The sequence below is a fragment of the Pongo abelii genome, chromosome 5, assembly GCF_028885655.2.
Source record: "Pongo abelii isolate AG06213 chromosome 5, NHGRI_mPonAbe1-v2.0_pri, whole genome shotgun sequence".
Taxonomy (NCBI): Eukaryota; Metazoa; Chordata; class Mammalia; order Primates; family Hominidae; genus Pongo; species Pongo abelii.
In genome coordinates this window covers 17,730,152-17,755,823 of record NC_071990.2, presented here as the reverse complement: position 1 = coordinate 17,755,823, position 25,672 = coordinate 17,730,152, and the positions used below count along the sequence as shown (strand labels likewise).

The window sequence follows — 25,672 nt, the reverse complement described above, 5'->3', positions numbered from 1 at the left end:
TTTTTTTAAAAAAACCTAAATATTGAATGTATGCCTCATAAGATAGTGAGTTCCCTGTCATGGGAGGTATATAAACAAAGACTAGTTGGCCATTTACAGAGATTTGTGAGGGGCAAACCCCATATTGGATAGGATGTTGGAAGAAGATAATCTTCATATTTCTCCCAAGTGCTCAGAACTTTGATTCTAAATTGATAATTTCACTGCTAAAATCTCTAATTTATAGTAAGTTATTAAGTAGGACAACAAACCTAACAGTTAACAGGAGGAATTGACCTCAGAAAGCAGCAAAATTCTAAGATTTGTTTTGTTTTGTTTTGTTTTGTTTGAGACAGAGTCTCATTCTGTCACCCAGGCTGGAGTACAGTGGCATGATCTCAGCTCACTGTAAACTCCGCCTCCCGGGTTCAAGCAATTTTCTACCTCAGCCTCCCAAGTAGCTGAGATTACAGGCACCCACAACCATGCCTGGCCAATTTTTGTATTTTTAATAGAGACGGGGTTTCACCATCTTGGCCAGGCTTGTCTTGCACTCCTGACCTCGTGATCCACCCAGCTCGGCCTCCCAAAGTTCTGGTATTACAGGCGTGAGCCACCACGCTCAGCCTCCAAGGTGTGTTTAATGAATATATTTGTACCTAGGACAACAATAGAATATATTCATTCCATCTTATAGGAGACTCACAAGGCAACTTTTTGGCTCCTATTGTATTTTTAAACAATAAAAGCAGCCGGGTGCGTTGGCTCACGCCTGTAATCCCAGCACTTTGGGAGGCCGAGGCGAGTGGATCACGAGGTCAAGAGATTGAGACCATCCTGGCCAACGCGGTGAAACCCTGTCTGTACTAAAAATACAAAAACTACCTGGGCATGGTGGTGCACACCTGTAATCCCAGCTGCTCGGGAGGCTGAGGCAGGAAAATCGCTTGGACTTGGGAGGCAGAGGTTGCAGTGAGCCAAGATCACACCACTGCACTCCAGCCTGGGCTACAGAGCGAGACTCCATCTCAATAAAAACAAAAAAGAATAAAAGCTGTGGGGCACGATGAGCACATGCCTGTAATCCCAGGGCTTTTGGAGGCCAATGCAGGAGGACTGCTTGAGTCCAGGAGTTGGAGACCAGCCTGGGCAACAAAGCTGGACTCATCTCTACAAAAAATTTTACAAATTAGCCAGGCATAGTGGTGTGTACCTGTAGTACTAGCTACTCAGGAGGCTGAGGCGGGAGGATCTCTTGAGCCCAGAAGTTCAAGGCTGCAGTGAGCTATGATCAAGCCATGCACTCAAAGCATCAGCAACAGAGCAAGACCTTGTCTCAAAAAAAAAAAAAAAAAAAGCCAAGTACAGTGCCTCACCCCAGTAATCCCAGCAAGTTGGGAAGCCAAGGCAGGAAGATTCATTGAGCCTAGGAGTTCAAGACCAGACTGGACAACATAGTAAGACATCATCTCTATTAAACATGATTTTTTAAAAAAGAAAAAAAGCTGTTGTGAGTCTTGGAGTCTCTATTTCAACTGCAGGATAAGGAATGAAAGAAAAAATAAAAACATGTTATGTGTAAACGTCAACTGTAAAAAGCATATATTTAAATTTTTGGTGTTTGCTTAAAAACTGACTTTCCCCCCTCCTGTTTTTTTCTGTGCTCCTGATGTGGTTAGCGGATGACCTCAGTGCCAATGAGCAGCTTGTTGGCCCCCATGCATCCGGTGTGAACTCCATCCTGCCCAAGGAGCATGGCAGCCAGTTTTTCTACCTACCCATCATAAAGCACAGTGATGATGAGGTAATTAACCCCCAAGTTTCTCTTAAAAGGCTTCAGATTAGCACACAAGCCTTGTGGGCCTGCTTTCCCACTAAACTGCTATGGTTTGCTTTGGGGAAAAAGACCGGGGACTTTAAAAAATAGAACATTTGTGTTGCTGTCTAAAAAAGGTGAGGAAAGAAATCTATTTGATTACAGTGAGTTGAATTTATTTTCTTTCTCTTGTATGTCCTGTAAAACTGCTACATCTGACTTGTGTCTTGTTTCCATCTCCTCATCATTCCCCAACTCCTAGGTTTCAGCTACAGCCTCTTGGGATTCCTCAGTGCATGATTCTGTTCACTTGAATAGGGTCACACCGCAGAATGAAAGGATTTACCTAATCGTGAAAACCACAGTTCAACTCAGCCACCCTGCTGCTATGGAGTTAGTATTACGAAAACGGATTGCAGCCAATATTTACAACAAACAGGTAATAATGGGGCCTGATTCTGCCATTCTGGCTCTGAGCTCAAAGTTTTTTCCCTCTCTCTATCACAAAGCCGTGTTTTTTGGTGCTAATGTAGGGGATGTGCAAAACATGACCATCCTTGCCAAGTTATAGTCTGATTCTCATTTATCCAAGGTAGTGGGCATTAGGATAGCAGAGGTCAATGTCATCCAGTAAGGGCATTTTCACCTTGACTGACTGGAGAGGTGTAATCCTACCAGGCAGTGGAGCTGTGATATTTCACTGTTTGAAAAGTAGAAAAACTGAGGCTGAGAGATTAAGTGCCAGGTCCAAGCAGGTGAATGACAAAACCAGGACAAAAGGCAGACTCCAAACAAATCCCTATCCTACTGCTTTGACGGATCCCATCTGAGAGGTGCTGTCAGTGAAACTGATCCTCTCCAGTGTTGTTCCAGCCATCTCGGGAAAGACTGATTAAGCCCCGGAGAGACCACAGGAAGGCAGCAGATGGGAGAGAGAAGCAACCACAGAACTCCTGAACATGCTGCAGATTCTGTAGTCAAATTCCCAACTAACAGCTCGACATTAGTATCCCTTGGGATTGGAGACAGGGATTCTTAGCTTCAGTTTTTTCTGTTATGCTGAGTATTATGCATGTCAAAAACATAATAACTTGTAATGCTTTTACAATTTGTAAAATACAAAATAACTTACATTTGTCACATAGCTTAATCCAGCTTTTTTTTTTCTTCTAGAGTTTCACGCAGAGTTTGAAGAGGAGAATATCCCTGAAAAATATATTTTATTCCTGTGGTGTAACCTATGAAATAGTATCCAATATACCAAAGGTAAAATATACGCTACTTTAGGCCGGGTGCAGTGGCTCGTGCCTGTAATCCCAGCACTTTGAGAGGCTGAGGCAGGTGGATCACCTGAGATCAGGAGTTCAAGACCAGCCTGACCAACATAGAGAAACCCTGTCTCTACTAAACATACAAAATTAGCCGGGCGTGGTGGCGCATGCCTGTAATCCCAGCTACTCAGGAAGGCTGAGGCAGGAGAATCGCTTGAACCCGGGAGGCAGAGGTTGCAGTGAGCCGAGATCGCGTCATTGCACTCCAGCCTGGGCAACAAGAGCGAAACTCTGTCTCAAAAAAAAAAAAAAATATATATATATATATATATATATATATATGCTACTTTAAAAAATATCAATATCTAAATAATGGAGAAATGTGTTCATTCTCCAGACTTCTAAAACGTTTTCTCACCACACTTTGGATGAAAACATTGTTAACATCAAAGTATTGTCACTTCCTTCCTGTCCTTTTAGGCAACTGAGGAGATAGAGGACCGGGAAACGCTGGCTCTCCTGGCAGCAAGGAGTGAAAACGAAGGCACGTCAGATGGGGAGACGTACATTGAGAAGTACACTCGAGGCGTGCTGCAGGTGGAAAACATTCTGAGTCTTGAACGGCTCCGGCAGGCAAGTAACTGAATATCTGGACCGAGGATGAAATCACCAGCCTTCACCCCCAATGGACAGATATGAATTTACTTACCAAACACCTCACTAAATCTATCAGAGAAGGAGCACTTGAGCCATCTCTATTGAAAGGACTTTGGCAAAATAGTAACCAAAATAAAAATAATGACTAACTTTTTTGAATTCTCCCTACTTGCCAAGCACTGAGCCTGAGTAATTTAGATATATTATTTCATTTAATCTTCAAGATAACCCCCTGAGGTAAGTACTGTTGAAATCCCCATTTTCAAATGAGAAAATTGAGGCTGACAGAAGTTAGCTAACTCACCCGTGGTTACACAGCTAGGAAGTGGTACAAAGTCAGATGTAAAGCCAAATAGCTTGACTCCAAAGCGCATATGCTTAACCACAGACTTACTATCTCCCTAATTTTTCGACCTGAGTTAACTTTTGAGGTGACAACAGGTCATTCAAGTGAAAATAATCCACTAAGTAATGCAACTATAAGATAAGATATGTCATTTCATAGGAGCAGTAGTTGACATTATTGGGGGAGGTGTTGATTAGTAGGAGGAATGTAATTGGCATCTGTCAGAAAAATCTTCCCTTAGTGGAAATCCCACCTGAATTGCTGCATGAGTAAAATACAAACAGCATCGCACTTCATTGTCATTTTGCAAATGAGATATATAGTTAGAAGTACCTCTTCTACATTTTCTCTGTCCACCTGTATAAAAATTTCACAACATAAATGTCTTCCATTCTGCTGTTTTCCTGGTTTTATTTATTTATTTGTTTATTTATTTTTGAGACAGAGTCTTGCTCTGTCGCTCAAGCTGGAGTGCAGTGGCACAATCTCAGCTCACTGCAACCTCTACCTCCCAGGTTCAAGCAATTGTAGTGCCTCAGCCTCCCAGATAGCTGGAACCACAGGCACCAACCACCACGCCCAGCTGATTTTTGTATTTTTTAGTAGAGACAGGGTTTTACCATGTTGGCCAGCTGGTCTCGAACTCCTGTGATCCACCTGCCTCAGCCTCCCAAAGTGCTGGGATTATAGACATGAACCACCACATCCCACAGTTTTATTTATCTTAAAAAAATATTTTTGATAAATTGCTAAGCAAATAATAAGTGGGTAAAATAATATTTCAGTTTTATAAATGTGTGTGTATGTAGAACTGATGTCGTCTATATTTAAATCTATAAATAAACATATGTTACTTTTATAATTAGAATAAAAAATAAAGTAATGGCCGGGTGCGGTGGCTCACGCCTGTAATCCTAACACTTTGGGAGGCCGACGTGGGCAGATTGCCTGAGCTCAGGAGTTCGAGACCAACCTGGGCAACACGGTGAAACCCCGTCTCTACTAAAATACAAAAAAAAATTAGCCGAGTGTGGTGGTGTGCGCCTGTAGTCCCAGCTACTCGGGAGGCTAAGGCAGGAGAATTGCTTGAACCCGGGAGGCAGAGGTTGCAGTGAGCAGAGATCGCATGACTACACTCCAGCCTGGGCAACAGAGTGAGACTCTGTCTCTGGGGGAAAAAAAAAAAAGTATTATTTTCAAATTATTATGTTTACAGGCCGTCACGGTCAAAGAAGCACTTTCCACCAAAGCCCGGCACATTCGGAGGAGCCTCAGTACACCAAATGTTCATAATGTAAGTGCATCCTGCCAAGGATCTGCTCCTATGTGACATGTCTCAGGCTCTAGGGTGGAGGAAGGTGGGGTTCACACAGTGGCAGTAGAGCTTATGGCACTGGTGTGGGCATCCCAAAGTGTAGCCTGCTTCTCTGTACCAGAGATGCATACCAGGCAGCACAGTTGTCTAAGACTGAGCCATTTGTTCAATCTTACGAATTCCTGTTCAGCAAGTTATCTCCTTGAAAGAAGTTCCTTAAGATATAAATTGAGTTTAGTTGGTTACAGATGGTGGAGTCAGCTATGAATACTTGCACCCGAGTCCCTGGATGCTGGCTGCTCCAGGGTCAGTTTTTGTGCCCATTCTAGCTGCCCTGGTGGATCTGAGTCTGCCACCATCAGTGTGATAAGGAGTCAGCCACTGCATGTAGGCACTCTTGGAGTCCCTAGTTGTTCCTTTGACCATTTTCATTATTTTTCTCAACCAGTTCATCTAGAAAATCCAATTGACAGAAACTGATCCTAGCAGGGGGGACGCTGTCACAGAGGGATAGGACAGATTAGTGCATGGAGCACTTCTAAGCAGCCACTTCCCAAAAGCAGCTGAGTAGAAGTAAGGTCTTTCCAAGGAAAAACACAGGCTTATTTGCCTTCCTGTTCTCCAGAATTGCCAGAAAATTATTTAAAACATGGTGGCCACTTACAAAAATTCTCCTACAGTGGGCTACAGAGCAAATCCCAGTAATTATTATCACACAGATTACTTCTTCTGACCAGAATGCGTTTATTAGAAATAGACATGAGAGACTCATATAGTTGTAAATTGAAAAAAGCTTTTCATGAACTCATCTCTCAAAGAAGAAATTATGATGGAAGTTAGGATGTATTTAGAACTAAATGAGAATAAAAATGATACATAGATCAGTGTTTGTGCGATGCAGTTAAAGTGGTATTTAGAAATTATTAGCCCTAAATTCCCTATAATTCTGTATAAAGCAGAATACTAGACAGTAGAAAAAATGAGAGAGTGAGGGCTACTATTAGGAAATTTATAGCTCTTATATTAAAAAGTAGAGTAAAAAAGAATTAGGTAAACATCTAGCTTAAAAAGTAAAGAAGATCTGGCGCGGTTGCTCACGCTTGTAATCCAGCACTTTGGGAGGCTGAGGTGGGCAGATCACTTGAGGTCGGGAGTTCGAGACCAGCCTGACCAACATGGAGAAACCTGGTCTCTACTAAAAATACAAAATTAGCTGGGCATGGTGGCAGGTGCCTGTACTCCCAGCTACTCAGGTGGTTGAGGCAGGAGAATCGCTTGAACCTGGGAGGTGGAGGTTGTGGTGAGCTGAGATTACGCTACTGCACTCCAGCCTGGGCAACAAGAGTGAAACTCTGTGTCAAAAAAAAAAGTAAAGAAAAACTGCTTATGAAGTAATAAAAAAAAAAATCTTTTTTTCAACCTCAATCTGATCAAGTAAAGTCCTTGGGAAGCCAAGGCGAGAGGATTGCTTGAGGCCAGGAATTTGAGACCAGCCTGGGCAACATAGCAAGACCTCATAACCTGATGTTATGCCAACAAATGTAAAAGCTTAAATAAAATGGATATGTCCTGTAAAAACTGAATCAAGAAGAAATAGAAAACCTGAATACAGCTATCACCAAAAAGAAGGACTATACTAAAATAATGACTATGACTGTGCTCACTGATGAGAATTCACACTATCAAAAAATTGGCATGTCCTTAAGCTGATCATTCTCAACAGAATTTTTTGTAAGATTTGATAAGCTGATTCTAAAACCTGTATGGAAAAGCAGTCAAAATATACTCATGTACAACCCAGAGATTTCATCCCTTAGATATATACTCTAGAGATTCTCATAAATATACAGGTTGTATTTAGAACTAAATGATACTAAAAATAGTACACATAACAATACTTGACTAGACTATTGAATAAGACCATATATAGTAAGATACCACTTATGTGAAGTATAAAATATGCAAAATAATGTTAACTATTGGTTATGAGTATAATACAATTATATAAAACTTGTGTGGGAATAATAAACCCCAAATTGAGAGTAGTCACTACTCCTGGAGAGGGAAGAAACAGGAGAAGAATGAAGACTGCAGGCTTCAACTGTGACATTCTGTTTCTTTATATAAAAAAAAAAAACCCTTATATTAAAAATATAAACCACATTGCTAAAACCATTCTTCTCTTATAGGTCTCTTCCAGCCGACCGGACCTTTGTGGCTTTGATGAAGATGATAAGGTATGCACCTATGGGCATGGCTAGGTTTTTAGCAGAATCTCGGTCTGGAAAGTTGTGGGATCTTGCTGTTTTTAAAATCTCTGGGCCTTACCTGGTTGATCCTGTCAGTTTAAAAAAAAAAAAAAGAAGAAAAAGAAAAATCTCTGGGCTTCCCATCTTAATTGTAAGCAAATAACTCTCCACAATTCCATTTCCAGGTTCAAATACTTGATGTGATATTGCTTTGCACCTTTTTTTTTTTTTTTTTTTTTTTTTTGAGACAGAGTTTCACTCTTGTTACCCAGGCTGGAGTGCAGTGGCACGATTTTGGCTTACTGAAACCTCCGCCTCCCAGGTTCAAGCGATTGTCCTGCCTCAGCCTCCCTAGTAGCTGGGATTATAGTCGTTTGCCACTACACCTGGCTAATTTTGTATTTTTAGTAGAGACGAAGTTTCGCCATGTTGGCCAGGCTGGTCTCGAACTTCTGACCTCAGGTGATCGACCCACCTCGGCCTCCCAAAGTGTTGGGATTACAGGCATGAGCCACCATGCCCGGACAATTGCTATGCACTTTCAGTATTACATTGTTACTTACCATGATAGGTTCCATACCAGGACAGTACCACACATAATTGAATAGATATCTGTGTGTTTATGGGTTTAACTCTAAATGATTGGAGAAGGTGTTACATCCACCATAGCATAATCAAAATTATTTCAATGGGTAAAACAGGGGATTTAAAATTAAGGACAGATTGCAACATTATCTTATTCAACAAATATTTCTTGAATACATATTATATATGAGTTACTGTGCTAGAGACTAGATGATCCAAAAGGTATAAGCACAGATTTATGTCCTTAAGAAGTTTAAAATTTAGTCCTCAGAGGCAATCAACTCCTGAGAAGTTGAAATAAGATTAAGTAAGCTCGTATGATATGCCAGCATTTTCTCTGTTTTGTATACCAATACTTTATGCCTCTTTGAAACTTCTAAATCTCAAATATAGGTAGAGTAACCACACTGCCAAATTTGCCTTGGACAGTCTCAGCTGTGCCTTCTACCCAGGCAGAATTACTAATGGAACAGTTTTCCTTTGAGAGTGTTTCAGTTTTGTCATTAAATTATCAAGTCACTCTGGATATATGCCACATTGCTCAAAGTAGCTACCTCTGGGGAGGAAAGAAGATGAATGGGACCAAAAGATTACACTACATTTGTAATGATTTTATTAAACTTGAGCAAATATAATAAAATATTAACATGTATTCACTCTGGGTATACCTTGGATATGACAGTATTTTTTACGATATTCAGCCCTTTCTGTATTTGAAATATTTCATAATAAAAATAAAGAAGGGCATTTACTGCCATTAAAAAAAAACAGAAGAAACTCCAACCTGGGCTTTATTTCTCATTTTAGAGTGATTCAATTACAGTTAACCCATATTTTTACTTTGTAGGGTTGGCCAGAGAACCAGTTGGACATGTCTGACTACAGCTCCAGTTACCAAGATGTAGCATGTTATGGAACTTTACCCAGGGATTCTCCTCGAAGGAATAAAGAAGGTAGTGGTGAGATTATTTTGCAGTGATATTTCTTTGTAATTACTTAGAAAAAGCATGAAAAAATGTCTTTCATTAGTGACATATAATAAGATATGAAGCTGATATTCTAGTTAACTAGATGATTCAAAACTGTCTTATTGAATGGAACATATCACATTCACTTATTTGATTTATTTTTGTTTTGTATCCAACATATCACCCAAATAATCATAGAGTTTTTGTATATTACTTTAGAAGTTCCAAATCATTTTTCATCATTTCCTGACTTTGAAGTCCAGTTTTGAGACACATACAAATCCTATTGTTTTCTACCAGAATATGCAGCTCTGTCATGTTTGTGTACTCAAAGGAATTTTTAAAAGAACATGACTTTGATTCATAAAGCAGTTTTCAAAAACGATACCCAAAATGAGTTTGATTCATGGTAACATTATTACCTAAATTGTGTAGTCTACCAATGCCTTAATGGGAACAGTATTCTTTGGCCATATATATCGGTTCTGTTACCTTATACCTTGTATTAGTAGGTAAAATATAAGGTATATTCGCCATTATACAGCAAATTGGAAAGGGAGGAAAGAGGCCAAAAAGGTAAGAAATGATACTAGCAAGGAAGAATTGTCCTCCCTTAGTCATATAGAGCAGGGTGGCCTGAGGGGGAAAAAAAGAGACTCGCAAGAAAATTTACACAGTATTAATTCATTGAATATTTATTGAGCCTCTACTTTCTATCTTATAACTATGGAAATAAGATACACAGAAAATGAGATGTTAAATGATAAGGTGCCAAAATGAACATGCAGATAATAAGGGCTGTGAGAATTCAGAGAAATGGAAAATCAGCGTGAGCTGAAATTGGTCTGGTTAGTGGCGCTTAAGCTGGATCTTGAAAAGAGTGTAGAAATTTGCTATCTCACTTTGTTCATACCCACTAGTACTTTAGTAACTCTTTGTGACATCACAGATTTATGTCTATTCTTGCCTACATCTGTTCCATGGTTTTTTGGGGTATTTTTGTTTGTTGTTTGTTGTTTGTGGGGTTTTTTTGTTTTGTTTTGTTTTTAGACAGGGTCTCCCTCTGTCTCTCTTGCCAAGGCTGGAGTGCAGTGGCACCATTATAACTCACTGCAGCCTCAACCCCTGGGGCTCAAACGATCTTCTCGCCTCAGCCTCCTGAGTAGCAAGTCCAACAAGTGCACACCACCATGCCTGGCTATCTGTTTATTTTTTTTTCACAGACTGGTGTCCCTATGTTGCACAGAGTGGGCGTACATCTGTTTTAATGCTTAGCCAAATATTAGCCTATGAATTTCATTGTTCTCCCAGATATTCCCATGGCTGGGTCATTGTCTCAGTTCCTATGTTTTGCTTAAAGTGTTCAGCATCTGTAACCTCATAACTTCTCATCTTCCCCAGGTTGTACGTCAGAGACTCCTCATGCCTTAACCGTCAGCCCTTTTAAAGCATTCTCTCCTCAGCCGCCAAAGTTTTTCAAGCCCCTAATGCCTGTAAAAGAGGAGCATAAGAAAAGGATAGCCCTGGAAGCAAGGCCTCTTCTAAGCCAGGAGGTAAATGCTTGACTTGTCTGTACTATGCAGAATAGAGCAGAGTTGTGTCGCCTGTGAAGCAGCAGTGTGCATTAACAAGCTGAGTGCTGCATGTGGACATGTACGGTCATCACTCCATGGATCCCGTTCTCTAATTCCTCTTTCTCAAGCATGCAGAGTCATGGTAGAAGCTCTTGTTTGTTGTTGCTGCTGTGGTTTTATTTCTTTGTGTTTATGGCTTTTCGAAGTATTTTTTTGTTTCAAGTGAGAAAGATGTTTTCTAGGTGTTTTGAAAAGATTAAAGGCCTTTTTTAAAATTATTTTTCTTTTTTGTCCTTTTGGGGATTTCTAATTTTGTTTTTTATAGAGATAGGGTCTTGCTATGTTGCCCAGGCTGGTCTCAAACTCCTGGCCTCAAGTGATTCTTTTGCCCCAGCCTCCCAAGGCACTGGGATTACAGGCATGAGCCGTTGTACCTGGTCAAAAGGCTGTTTTTTAAATAAGACTAATTATGCTTTTTGCCACCGAATCTGTTTATTTCTGTCATATTTCTCCAGTAGTTTAACTCTGGCCTGCAGAATTGGCTGCTGCATTACTTACATGTAATAAGAGTGTTAGCATTGCTTTTCTAACTTGCCTGTACTTAATATGTATTTTGGCCGTTGTCGTCTTTGTGTGTGATGCATCTGTGTGTCTTAACCTTTGCAGAGCATGCCTCCACCTCAGGCACATAACCCTGGCTGCATTGTACCCTCAGGAAGCAATGGCAGCAACATGCCAGTAGAACACAATAGCAAACGTGAGAAGAAGATTGTAAGTTCCGGAACCATTTCTGTCATATTGCCTGGTGGTGGGTTTAAGGCCCTTTCACAGACAATCATCCAAATGCTAGAAGAAATTAAGACATGTATTGGGTCTTTGTCTTAAAGAAAATAAAAATGTGACCATTGGTAATGATATTTTGCATGGATGTGGCCATGACCTACAATTTTATCTTATTTATTTATTTTTTGCTTAAGTTTGCTTAGAAAAAGGGAGAAAGGCACTTTTATTGCTTCTGGCCTTTATAAAAAGTGCAACAAAGAGACCTTTTTAATACCGAAATCTTTCTAATGTGCCTATACATATTGCCCAGATTCTGAAGTTAATCTACCTAGAGGAATTGCACTTACTTGGAGTAAGTAATCATGCATTTAATGCATTTAGCTGTGGATATAAGGAAGCTTTTTATGTTGCCTGATGCTATTGCCAAGATAATTCTGTAGTTAGAGCTGCACTACAGTCTATCATAATCACCCTTCATCATCTCACTGTCTAGGGTAGCCTTTGTTAATTAGCTGGCAAAATATATTCCAATACCTTGGTGCCAGCCTTGCATTCAGGATGGCTTATATATATTTTGCCACAGGTAGGTTGAAACTCTACCCACAAAACCTCATTCCTTAGCACTTGGTTTTAAAGTTATTAATTTGAGATATAGTTTTAAAAACACTGCATACCAGGCACCTTAGGTTATAAATTATACCTCAATTTACAAAAAAAAACAAAACTGTTTATTCTCAAGCCTGAAAAGAATTCTCTAATTTTTTGTCTCAGCTTTCAGTCTCCTGTGGCTTCCTAGGCTTTGAAAAAGTAAAACCAGCTCAGGGAGACAGGAGACTGCTTGATGTTTATGTCGCATCTCATCGTCTCTATTGGGAAGAGTGTAGGGAGTCTCATTTCCCAGTGACACCATGTCAGACCCATTCCCAATTCCCTCATTAGTGTGAGATCCTTTAACAGTTCCTAACGCACACTGTGTGAGAACTAACTAACTGCAGCTTAATCCGGATATGCAGTTGGCCACCCATCTGCATGCTTGGGGTGCGGGTGGATCTTCAGAAACAACCTTCTCATTCCTAATGTGAAGAAAGAAGAAAAGCAGCATTTTCCTTCCATTTCTTCATCTCTCTTCTCCTCCTCTGCCTTTGGTTTCTCCCTGTCCCTCTATCCCAAAGCCCTGTCCTAGTTCCTGATGGAGAAGAATCCGCACATTAATAGGTTCTCCTTCATCTCTCCAAATCTTACTGAGCTGTTCTCTCACTTACCTGACCACCCCCTGCTCAATTAATAAGGGCTGCAGTGTGGGCTAAAAAGGCCAAATGACTAGTTTGTTCCCCTGCCAATTCTCTGGCTGTGTGTGTGATTGGATCTGTTTATTGGCATGACACTTTTATCACTGTGGTGCACAGCCACTCAATTTAAACCTATTGCAACAATACATTTTGGTACAACACCATCAAGAGACTGCTGGATGACCCTTCTGGGGTGTTCAGCAGATAGTTTCACAGTTCACAGAGCTAGGCTCATGTTTTCTTCACTTTCCCTTTAATATTTTAAAATAAAACCCATCTCGGGGCTTTCAGCTAGCAGAGGGAAGGATAGAACCAGATTCTTTTGACCCAGGAAGTCTCAAGCAGCAGTTAGACTCTATGACTGAATGCGCCATGGAGTACAGTAAGAAGGATTTGATGGTGTTATTGTTCTTGCTGGAGTCTTACTTGAAAAAGCTGTCTCTACTCTCCATAGGAAACCGGCTTGCTGAGCACTCTGCACCTAAGAGGCAATTGGGCTCTTTAATTCATTCCAGACAGGAGTTTTTCAAGGTGTTTTGGTAGAGATTAAGTGCATTATTTGTTTGACCTGAGGTTCTTGTTTCTCTTTGGGAAACTTTAATTTTGTTTTTTCTCTTATAAATGGGTACAAACTGTTTTCTTCCTTTGTGACTAATTCACGATCTTTTCTCTTCCACTCTTGAACAATCAGAGTGTCTCAGTTCAGACTAATCAAGAGAGTTTGAAATCATTCTTGAGAAGGACAGTATAAAGATATTGTTCCTGTTAATGTTTAGCCCACCTAATTACCATAGTAACTTCTGTAATTTCACATAAAATGTAGTAAATATGGCTATGCTTGATTCTTTAAGCAATATTTTGTTGTTTGATCAATTTGGGAAGACATACAGATGTACTTCATGTCTCATATGACTAAGACAGAAGCAACAATATGCCTTTGGAGTCTGTCTTTTTAAGTCATAAAGCATAGAGAATAGCAGAAAGAAAGTCAGTGATTTTTCCCAGTATCCACACGACCGTTCTATTAGGTCTTGCATAGATAGCATGTGGTTTATTCCTCTGGTTTACAGAAGAAGAAGCAAAGGGTTAGAATTGTTGAGCAACTTGCTCAAGGTCTCACAGTTAATGACAGCATAAGACCAAAGAGCCCCGTTCCTCAGCATAATTAAGGGGAAATCCAGTGACTCCAGGTGCTTCCAAATATAGTGCAATTCCAGTATGCCCTGCAGCTCTTCAGACAAAGGGCTCACTCCTCAGTACCATGGACAGAAGTACTGGAGCCCTTGGCTGGTACAGTTCTGCAAACAAGAGACCTCTTGTGAACAGCACATGATTACAATAGGAGTGGAAATTGCATTAATGAAGGAAACTCCTTACAAAGAGTCACTGCTTTAATGTGGATTTCAATCCCTTTTTAAAATTTTAAATAGGTAATTTAAAATTACCTATACAAGGTGTTTTCTGTATAGGTAAATATCAGCTGCATAAGTTAAATTGCAAAACTCAAATGAAGACTGTAGCTATAGAGAAGCTTGAGAACTTGACTCCATGTGCCACTTTAGATAGGGTTTTAATTATCCTTGTCCTTAAGACATTGTAGGAAGGTGCTTAGTTTATTCTTCTTTAAGATACAATGAGAAATGATGTTTCTGGTATAAAAAGTCTAAACCAAACTTCCTCAAAATATGAGTTTAAGCCAATTAAATCCTCCCTTAATTGGCAATAACTCAATAACATTCAATCTCCTTTTAAGTATTGGAGAATGTTTAATCTCTACTAAGTTTTCCTTTTTCTGGAATAAGCTGTCCCTGCTGTTTTAGTCTTTCCCTCTGGGCTTTTGGGTTATTTTCCCCACTGTGAACTGCTCCCTATTTGAATTTAATCTCTTGGGGCTTTGTAGATTCTTAGTTTTATTAATGTCATTCTAATCCTTTAGGCATAATTTATTATCTTTGATAAATTTATAACTATTTCTACTCAGTGAATTCATGATTACATATTTCATTCGGCAAAATTGTATTTTAGGATAACAGGCCTTTCCTTGGTCTCGAGAAGAAATAACTTCAAGCATATAAAGGACTCCAAATTACTAATTCTCATTTTTATATTTGATTTTCCTTGAAGTAGATAACTTTTTAGTAATTAATTATAGTAAATAGTAATTTAGTAATTAATTGTATCAGGTATGCTTGGACTTGGAGAATTGTGTTTCTTTGCCAACTTAAATCAAAAGGAAATAGAAGAGATACAAACACTTGAAATTTAATTTTGTGCCGGGCACAGTGGCTCACACCTGTAATCCCGGCACTTTGGAAGGCCAAGACAGGCAGATCGCCTGAGGTCAGGAGTTTGAGACCATCCTAGCCAACAGGGTGAAATCCCGTCTCTACTAAAAATACAAAAATTAGCCGGGCACGGTGGCGGACGCCTGTAATCCCAGCTACTTGGGAGGCTGAAGCAGGAGAATCACTTGAACCTGGGAGGCAGAGGTTGCAGTGATCCAAGATCGCGCCATTGCACTCCAGCCTGGGTGAGAAGAGTGAGACTTCGTCTCAAAAAAAAAAAAAAAAAATTAATTTTGAGTCTAAACATGACAAGTAGAGAATCTAGAAAATATAGGCAAAGGCTACAGGTTCAGACAATTCTGTTCAATCTTTGTTCCTTCTACAACATTCTGCCCAACCCTGGGAAAGAATGCTCCACCCCACTTTTTTGATAATGCTACTTAATTTAGAATGCAGATAAAGATAAGATGAGAAGAGATTAGTGTTGCCAAAAATTTTGTTTTGCCAGTTTCAGGAACTTTATCACTGATATTTGATATTCACCTTTGATTAATAGCTAAGGAATTAAGATCACCAATTCCTTTACACATTTATTTTCAGTCACATTTTTACAACTAAGTTAAATTATTTTAAAAGCTGAGAAGCATTTAAGGGAGTATTAAACTTTTTTTGAGGTATATAGAATCTTGAGATGCAAAAGAAAATATTACTATTAATCTAAACAGACGAAATTTATGTTCATTTGTGAACAAGTATTTGCCACGCCCTGAAGATATTGCCCCCTCCCCACCTCGATTAAAATGCAAATTTATGGGCCAGGTACAGTGGTTCACACTTGTAATCCCAGCTACTCAGGAGGCAGAGATTGGAGGATTGCTTGAGCCCAGGAGTTTGAGGCTGCAGTGAGCTACAGTTGCATCACTGCACACCAACCTGAGTGACAGAGCAGGACCCCTGTCTGTAAAAAAATAAATAAATAAAAATAAATCCTAGCTGGGTGCGGTGGCTCACACCTGTAATCCCAGCACTTTGGGAGGCTGAGATGGGCGGATCACCTGAGGTCGGGAGTTTGAGACAAGCCTGACCAACATGGAGAAACCCCGTCTCTATAAAAATACAAAATTAGCCTGGCGTGGTGGCGCATGCCTGTAATCCCAGCTACTCGAGAGGCTGACGCGGGAGAATCGCTTGAACCTGGGAGGCGGAGGTTGCGGTGAGCTGAGATCACGCCATTGCACTCCAGCCTGGGCAACAAGAGTGTAACTCCATCTCAAAATAAATAAATAAATAAATAAATCTTAAAAATAAAATAAGTAAATTAATAAAATGTAAACTTAATGAGTAAGGCTGATACTTTGGTTCCAGGTCTTTACATGCACCTAGTAGTTCTAATTGTACAGATGCTTTAAACCAGATGACCAATGAAAGAAAGCTGTTTTTTGAGGTGTCTAAGTTTACCTGTGAATGAAATTTTTATCCATCCATGCAGAGTCCAGGATTGTTCTAAGAGCAAGGATGCAAAGTTGTAATTCTCTGAGGGAGGGACCATGCCTTCTTGTGCTCACCATTGCTATTCCCAAGTCCTTAGGACAATGGCTGCCACGTAGTGGATGTTCAGTATGTATTTGTTGAATGAAAGACACATTTTAAAAGGAATATTTGTGATTTCATTAGGTGCTTCTGAGATTAATTAGAAATGGCTAGAGAGTTTAGCACTTATTTTATTTGGACTTAAAACACCCACATTTTTTCTACCAAATATAAAAGAATCATTCATTTGGAGAGAGACTGGGGAGTTGGTGACACCCACTTTTGCATGTATTTACCAATTTTTATGAACAGGGGTTTGAAAACTGTTTTACAAAGGAGATTTTCATTTAAATTTTACTATGCCTTCTTTACCTTCTAGCCAAACCCTCTACTCATACTTCTCAAAAATCCTGGAAGACCATAATTGTCAGATTGTTAGTATTTTATAGCCTTATGATATTTAGCATAATATAAGAATGAGTGTTGAGATTGTGTTTTTTGCCCTTTTGCAGTTGGGTTCTTTGTTTTACTCCCTTTTCCCCCATAAAATAGCTGAGAAACTTTTTACAAATTACCTTAACTACCTGCACTTTGCTTCCCAAGGTGAAGATTGTAAAGACAAATGGAGTGGCTCTTCTCTGCTTCTGCCTGTTTCTCTGCTCATTTAATGAGAAAAGAGAAAACATCACAACTAAAAGCTAATTTTGAATAAAATCACAACTAAAAGCTAATTTTGAATAAGGCTAATTTTGAATAAAATGTCCACTGCACTTCAGTTCCATTCTTTCTCTTAAACCAGGGAAGGAACGATTTCTAATTAGCACTGAGTGAGCCTTAAAGAACTAAATCCCCTTCATATTAGATGATAAGGGGTTTATATTCACAGGTCTCTGAGAATACTGATATACCTGTATCTACAATAGGTGACAAGATCTGGCCAAATTTGGAAAGACAAAAAGAAAACACTGAACACCATGTGAATGTGAATGCCTTTAACAGCCAAGTATTTAAAACTTGTCTCAACAGTACAGTTGCTACAAGGAGCTAATGACTGACTTTTGCTTCACTTCTGTAGGACTCTGAGGAGGAAGAAAATGAGCTGGAAGCTATTAACAGGAAGCTAATAAGTTCACAGCCTTATGTACCTGTGGAGTTTGCTGACTTCAGTGTTTACAATGCCAGCTTGGAGAACAGGGAATGGTTTTCCTCTAAAGTAGATCTGTCAAACTCACGGGTCTTGGAGAAAGAAGTGTCCCGTAGCCCTACCACCAGCAGTATTACCAGTGGCTACTTTTCCCACAGTGCCTCCAATGCCACCCTGTCTGACATGGTTGTCCCTTCTAGTGACAGCTCAGACCAGCTGGCCATTCAGACAAAGGATGCAGACCCCACCGAGCACTCCACACCATCGCTTGTGCATGATTTCAGGCCGTCCTCAAACAACGAGTTGACAGAAGTTGAAAAAGGCTTGGTAAAGGACAAGATAATTGTGGTGCCACTCAAGGAAAACAGTGCCTTAGCCAAAGGGAGCCCATCATCCCAGAGCATCCCTGAGAAAAACTCCAAATCACTGTGCAGGACTGGCTCATGTTCAGAACTAGATGCCTGCCCCAGCAAAATTAGCCAGCCAGCCAGGGGATTCTGCCCCAGGGAGGTGACAGTAGAACACACCACCAACATTCTTGAAGACCATTCTTTCACAGAATTTATGGGAGTGTCAGAGGGAAAAGATTTTGATGGTTTGACAGATTCTTCTGCTGGAGAGCTTTCCAGTAGGAGGAACCTACCAAATAAAACAGGCGGCAAGACTGTCTCCGATGGGCTCCACCACCCCAGCCAGCTGCATTCCAAGTTAGAGAATGACCAGGTAATAATTCCAGAGGCAGCCTTTTGGGTTCTGTGCTGTCAATGAGTATGTCTAACTGTATACCAACCCCAGAGGCCCTTCACCGCAACAACTTGGTAGGAAAGATTCATCCAGATGTTTCTGACAGCAAAGATGAGCCCACAAAGAAGCAGGCTCACTTCCTGCACAGCTGTCTCTGTTGGAGAGCAAGTCTGTTTTGGGAACTAGAATGCAATTGTGAAATTATAGGACCAGTGGATTTTTTTTACCTGGCACATGGGTTGGTGTTGAATTAAGTGTTCAGATGGATATGGATCAATCTCATATTCATTCCCTGGGATGTTTAGTTACCAGTTTTCCCAAAGTATTCTGGTAGCATCTACCATATTTCATCAAATCTGTGATTCCTTTGATTATTATATGATCCATTATTTTATGTATCATTAAGAAAAAATACTGCCAATTAAACTTTATCATATCAACAGTTGTAAGACATCCCAATTTCAGAGATGGTAAAATGTGGAGAAAAACATATATATCGTAGAATTGGAAAAAGACAGTCGTTTGGTGCCTGTAGGTGAAAAAGTGCTTTGGGGCGGTATAGGCAAATTCCAGCAGCAGTTGAAGTTTTGGACTTTGGAAGTAACTCAGGTTAGTTTATAATATTCGTTAATTTTCTTTCTTTTTTTTTTTTTTTTTTTTTTTTTTTGAGATGGAGTATCGCTCTCACTCTGTCACCCAGGCTGCAGTGCAGTGACACGATCTTGGCTCATTGCAACCTCCACCTCCCTGGCTCAAGTGATCCTCCTGCCTCAGCCTCCCATGTAGCTGGGACTACAGGCACGTGCCAGCACATCTGGCTAATTATTTTGTATTTTCACCATGTTGGCCAGGCTGGTCTCAAACTTCTGACCTCAGATGATCCATCTGCCTTGGCCTCCCAAAGTGCTGGGATTACAGGCATGAGCCACTGTGCCTGAGCAATACTGGTTAATTTTCATATGGGAACAAAATGAGTTTTTGCCACTATTCCTAAGGAAAATCACAAATTACATAAATAAGAGATGTTCTGCTTCTGAGCATTCTGCTCTGAAGTACCACCATTTATTCCCATTCACATTCATTTGTTTGGTCCCCCAACTTACTGTAAAAGGCATGGGAGAGTCATGGCTTAGCAAAATAAAGAACTGACAGAGCTAGAAAGAGGCTTGGTAAAAGTAAAATAATCATGCTGCTACTCTATCCCTTTGTTTTGCTGAGCAAGTTATTCCATTGATGTGGCTTTTGCCCCTGCTTTTCATACCAGCCCTTAAAATTTCAATGTATGGTCATTTATACAGCATACTCATTACTGAACTGCCAAAACCTAAACAGTCATCTCTGACAAGAAGAAAAAGACTTCCTTCCCCGACATAAGAATGATGATAGAGTCACTCACCACCGTTCTTGCAAGCAATACAGGCATTTGTTTAGGTCTTCAACTTTCTTTACCTGGATTAAAGGCAGAAGCTACACAGCTGGTATACATCAGCTTTTCAACCCTTGTTCGTCAAGAAGGCCAGTGTCAAAGACTCTTTAATTCTTTACTGTAAGATTAGGTTTGCTTCTCAAACCTAAAGGTGCTACAAACTCTAGAGGCAGGGAGGGTGTGGCAGGCCTCTTAAAAATTCATATTCATGGCCGAGTATGGTGGCTTATGCCCATAATCCCAGCATTTTGGACGGCCGAGGCGGGTGGATTGCCAGATGTCAGGAGTTCGAGACCAGCCTGGCTAAATGGTGAAACCCCATCTCTACTAAAAATACAAAAATTAGCCGGGCATGGTGGCACATGCTTGTAGTCCCAGCTACTCGGGGGGCTGAGGCAGGAGAATCACTTGAACCAGGGAGGCGGAGGTTGCAGTGAGCCAAGATCGCACCACTGCACTCCAGCCTGGGCAACAGAGCAAGACTCCGTCTCAAAAAAAAAAAAATTGAAATTCATCTGGGCTTAGTGGCTTGCACCTGTAGTTCCAGCTATTCTGGAGGCTGAGGCGGGAAGATCACTTGAGCCCAAGAGCTCAAGACCAGTCTGGACAACAGAGCAAGATCCTATCTCTGTTTAAATAATTTTAAAAATTAAAATTTTTTAAAAATTCAAATTCCCAGGAGTCACTGCCATCCAGCCCTAAGATTTTGCTTTATACAGTGTGCAGCAGGGGAAATAAGGTATTCACAAACCCTTCCTTCCTCCCCATCCTCTTGCATCCCCATAGAGTAATAGGAGACAGGTTATCTGAGGGCCATACTGTGGGAAGCACTGCCCATAGAAGAGGGAAGAGGAGCAACAACCCCGTTCTTTTTTCACTGCCTAGATTATTTAGAACGCAACAGGAAAAAGTAAGGATTGGAGAGTTTCCAGAATAGTGCGTTCCTCCCAAAGATCATGGTTTAAAGTGAAATTTACAAACATGTTATATCAAGATGATGGGATTATGGAGATTTTTCTCCTTTAAAGAGTTTTTAGCCGAGCGCAGTGGCTCACACCTGTAATCCCAACACTTTGGGAGGCTGAGGCGGGCAGATCACCTGAGGTCGCAAGTTTGAGACCAGCCTGACCAACATGGAGAAACCCTGTCTCTACTGAAAACACAAAATTAGCCGGGAGTGGTGGCACATGACTATAATCCCAGCTACTCGGGAGGCTGAGGCAGGAGAATCGCTGGAACCCGGGAGCTGAAAGTTGCAGTGAGCCGAGATTGTGCCATTGCACTCCAACCTGGGCAACAGGAGCTAAACTCTGTCTCAAAAAAAAAAAATTTTTGGAGGCCGGGCATAGGGGCTCACGCCTGTAGTCCTAGCACTTTGGGAGAGTAGGGCAAGAAGATCCCATGAGCCCAGGAGTTTGACACCATCATGGGCAACATAGCGAGACTCTGTCTCTACAAAAATTTAAAATGTTTTTGATTTAATGTTTCTGCTACATTGGTTTTAATAAGTTGTTTTGACAGTTTAAAATTTTTTCTGAGAACCATAAGTTTGACTTTCTTCAAACCCCTGAAATGACTTAGACTGCACATCCAGAAGTCACTTTTTTTTTCTTAATTTTTACTTTGGTTGTTGCTGTCATTACTTTTCCTTGAAACGTCACCTCAGGGCTTTTACAGTGTGGATTCCAGCACTGGATTCCGTAGTAAAACCAATCCTGTGGGTCCCTTCAGGAAGAGCCCCTTTCTTGTGGTGGGTGTGGACTGGGCTGAGAGTGGGTGCTGTGGGTGGGGTGGGGAGGTGGGGAGGAGAAGCATGAACTCACCAGCCTCTGCATTCCAGGGAGGCACAACCTCGCGGTGAGAGCGGCAAGCACCCCCTCCTCAGGCCACAGCTTGGCGTCTTTGTTCGCCTGGTCACCATGGGCAAGCACCAGCCCCATCTCTAAAACATGCTGCCGCCTGGCTGGACCTCAGACCAGAAGCTGGAGAATCCACTCCGTGCACTTCCTGGGCCACCTCCTTCCCCCTCCCCAGTGGGAGAAGCGGCACTTTGTCACTTGGGTGAATCAACAGCCTCTGCTTTTTCCAGAAAGCAAGAGAACTGAAAATCCTGGATTAACTAAGTGACAGTATTTTTGTTTGCACTTACTACACACCTCCACTGTATAGAAACCTACAGATTCCAACAGACTTTATTCTTGTACAATTTTAATCAGTTCTTACTGTAGAATCTGGAGTCAATGATCTAATCTGTTTTTTATAAATAATATATATTATGTATATAAAATGTGTATCTATAGTATGTCTGGAGACAGACAAGGCTGCACACTAAAATGCAGATAAAGGTGATTCGTAGAAAATCATAAGGTACTGGACTTTGTTACAAAGCAACTTGGGCAATCTCTTATACATGAGCAGATGAAAAATATTTTATTGCCTAAGAATGAGCTTGCAAATCCCTCTTTGCAGAAAAGGTTATAGAATGCTGTTCTTTATAACCAAAGAACTTACATAAGACAACATTTTTGCTGTCCACTCTTTTGTGTGAACATGTATGTTTGACTGCAAGTTTGGTGCCATAATTCCCTTGGCTACCAAGCCACGTGCTGCCGTTCTCTGTCCTTTGTTTCATAAGCACACTGAGAAATCTCACAGCTATATTCTTTGGTCTTCCACCTGCCCCACCACCTGCTTACTTGACATTGTATTATAACTGTTGACAATGACTGGGGCCCTGACTCCACGGTTGCCTGGACCGTGGCTTAGCCCAGCCGGGCAGGTGGAATGAAGAGAGCAGTATTACTGTAAGAAAACACAAGGACAGCCAGGAGTCGTCGTGGGGTGGGTGGGGTGGGAGGTGTTGATTTTTGTGTGTTTTGTGTGTGTGGTTTTGTTTTGGATTGGTAGGTTTCACTGTGGTGTGGTTTTGCTGTTGTTATTTTGCTTGATTCTGGAAAATACTGAGGAGATGGACTGAGCTATGAAGTTCAATGGTTCACACTTTACCATGTTTGCAGGAGATGATCAAATACAGATGACCCCGCTGTCGTGTCTTCATTTGTAAAATTCTCCTACAAATGGAGACATTGAAGGATTATGTGTATGGAAGTTTTTACAAAAGTCCTTTCTGTACCTATTCTGTAGATGCCTGTATAATCGGTCTGGATGTACAGCTATAAATGTGTTGTGAGAGCAAGAGAGAGAGAATGCGTACAGCCTGCTGTACCTTTTTTCTTTCAAGTTCTTCGAGTTGGTAAATGAGTAAGATATTGGAAACCTTAATGAAAAGCTGCTGTTCATGATTTGTGTGTATAGCGAGCTGACTGTAGTATTTTACTATTGTCTGTTAAAAAAAGAAAAACTGTAATTTATATCCTCTTTCAACTTTATTGTGTTTAATTGGTACACCTTTCTGTGTGTGTGTGTGTGTGTGTGTGTGTGTGTGTTTTAGAATACAAACTGTGTAATTCAGATTTTAAAACACCAATCGTTTGTCTTTAATAACCCTGCCTTTAGTTTCAAATCTAACTTACTATATTTCTATGTGTGCATGTCTCTGCAGTGTTAAAAAATAATAATACCAGCTAGCATTTATTAGGGGTCAACTGTGTATTAGGCACTGTTCTAAACATTTGATATTCATTATCTCATTTAATCCTCACAGCAACAGACCCATAGGTACTGTGGTCATTAAGTGTTTGACAAGTAGAAAACTGAGGCAGAGAAGTTACTGATGGAGCTGTAGCAAAGCCAGGATGCAGGCCACACTTCACTTGTCAGTCTCTGTGTTCAGCCTGGTGACATGTCATGGACAGACAGGCCTTTTGAAAACTAGGCACCTTCAGAGGACAGAAGGGTGTGGTGAGTGTCACAAGTTCCAGACAGACCAATCCCATCGTGGTGGAGGGGGGCTATCTGGAGCAGGTAGGATATGGTGTGTTATACCTGTTCGCGATGCTTAAATCTTTACAGCAAGCAGCAGTACCCTGCCACCTGTGAAATAGTGGCTAAAAGTAGCTTATTATAAAAATCTTATTTAAAAGCAGAATTATTACAGCATCTTTTCAGAAAAATCTCAGCTGTTCACAGTACCCTTTCTGAAGTTACAAAGAATTAGATCTAGCCTGTTCTGGACAGAAGGGTGCCCTGTATAGAGTTCCATGGGAAAGGAGAGAAGGGACCCAAAAAAATCCCAAAACTTATTTGAATTTTAGAGAATGGGTTTGGGAAGAGGAAAGCAGCTATTTAATATTTAAATAAAAGATGACAACTAAACGTATAGTTCAAGAGAAAATGAACAAGTCATCATTCCCCTTGCTAGTGTGAGACCAGTGGTATTCAGGTCAGTGATATTGTCATCTGTCATTATGACTAAGAACAAACTGGGTTTAGGACCTATTTTATTGGATAGTTAGAGGCATGTGTTTAACAGTTATTTCCAAGACACAGTAGTGCCAGTGTCAGCACATTTGTTGATAGTTTTTTGGACACATTTTATCATAACAAAAATACAACCTTGTGTTTCCATGGCACCGACTCATGGGGAGAATAGCTGTTTATAAAAATACTTTTGGGGCTACGGCTCGACCTGCATCCGCTAGCACAGGAGTAGGAGTCATGGGGACCAGCTGCAGCATTCTCATTGTGTCCTCCTGGGGAGAGGAAAGGGTAATTTGGAGCTGCCAGTTTCCCTTCTTGGGGGCCTTTGGGGGTTTGGTGAGAACTGGAAAGAATTTGCTCAAAGGGAAACCAGAAAAGCAGCAGCTCCTGGCCGGGTGCCGTGGCTCACGCCTGTAATCCCAGCGCTTTGGGAGGCCAAGGTGGGCGGATCATGAGGTCAGGAGATCGAGACCATCCTGGCTAACATGGTGAAACCCCGTCTCTACTAAAAATACAAAAAAATTAGCTGGGCGTGGTGGTGGCACCTGTAGTCCCAGCTACTCAGGAGGCTGAGGCAGGAGAATGGCATGAACCCGGGAGGCGGAGCTTGCAGTGAGCCGAGATCACGCCACTGCACTCCAGCCTGGGCAATAGAGTGAGACTCTGTCTCAAAAAATATATATATATATAATTTCCATTATGCCACATGATTCAAAACCAAAGAATGTAGAGCCTGAAAAAAACCAACAGTTGGGAGTAGCTTCCTTGGGAATAATGCCCTCTGCTAGACCAGCTTTTCTAGGCACTACGTTCCTTTTTTTTTTTTTTTTTTTTTTTTCTTTTTTTTTGAGACAAAGTCTTACTCTGTCATGTAGGCTGGAGTGCAGTGGTGCAATCTCAGCCTCACTGCAACTTCTGCCCCCAGGGTTCAAGCAATTCTCCTGCCTCAGCCTCCCAAGTAGCTGGGATTACAGGTGCCCGCCACCACACCCAGCTAATTTTTGTATTTTCAGTAGAGACGGGGTTTCACCATGTTGGCCAGGCTGGTCTCGATCTCCTGACCTCAGGTGATCCACCCACCTTGGCTTCCCAAAGTGCTAGGATTACAGGCATGAGCCACCACACCTGGCCGACACTACGTTCTTTAAGGAACAAGGCTATGATCCATTTAAAGAAGATTTGTACCATCTAATAGGATACAAAGGAAATCATTGCTAGGTAACCATGAAGATTCTTTTTTTTTTTTTTTGAGATGGAGTCTCGCTGTGTCACCCAGGCTGGAGTGCAGTGGCGTGATCTCGGCTCACTGCAAGCTCTGCCTCACGGGTTCA

The 25,672-nt window shown here is 41.0% G+C and overlaps 1 protein-coding gene across 8 annotated transcripts in view; it reads left to right on the top strand.

Moving 5' to 3' along the window:
* Positions 1–23,332, top strand: part of KIF13A (kinesin family member 13A) — a 233,525-nt gene extending 210,193 nt beyond the window's left edge. For 3 of the 8 annotated variants that reach the window (XM_054557251.2, XM_024248566.3, XM_054557254.2), the window contains 11 exons: positions 1,659–1,783; positions 2,058–2,234; positions 2,969–3,061; positions 3,547–3,699; positions 5,286–5,363; positions 7,574–7,621; positions 9,066–9,171; positions 10,588–10,739; positions 11,427–11,531; positions 17,723–18,514; positions 21,802–23,332. In XM_054557251.2, the coding sequence (XP_054413226.1) occupies positions 1,659–1,783; positions 2,058–2,234; positions 2,969–3,061; positions 3,547–3,699; positions 5,286–5,363; positions 7,574–7,621; positions 9,066–9,171; positions 10,588–10,739; positions 11,427–11,531; positions 17,723–18,514; positions 21,802–21,822 (1,850 nt within the window). In that variant the 3' untranslated portion in view covers positions 21,823–23,332. Of the gene's footprint in view, positions 1–1,658; positions 1,784–2,057; positions 2,235–2,968; positions 3,062–3,546; positions 3,700–5,285; positions 5,364–7,573; positions 7,622–9,065; positions 9,172–10,587; positions 10,740–11,426; positions 11,532–17,722; positions 18,976–21,801 lie in introns of those variants that run through there. The other 5 variants (XM_024248570.3, XM_054557252.2, XM_024248569.3 and 2 more) reach the window with 3 other exon arrangements.
* The last annotated feature ends 2,340 nt before the right edge of the window (positions 23,333–25,672 follow it).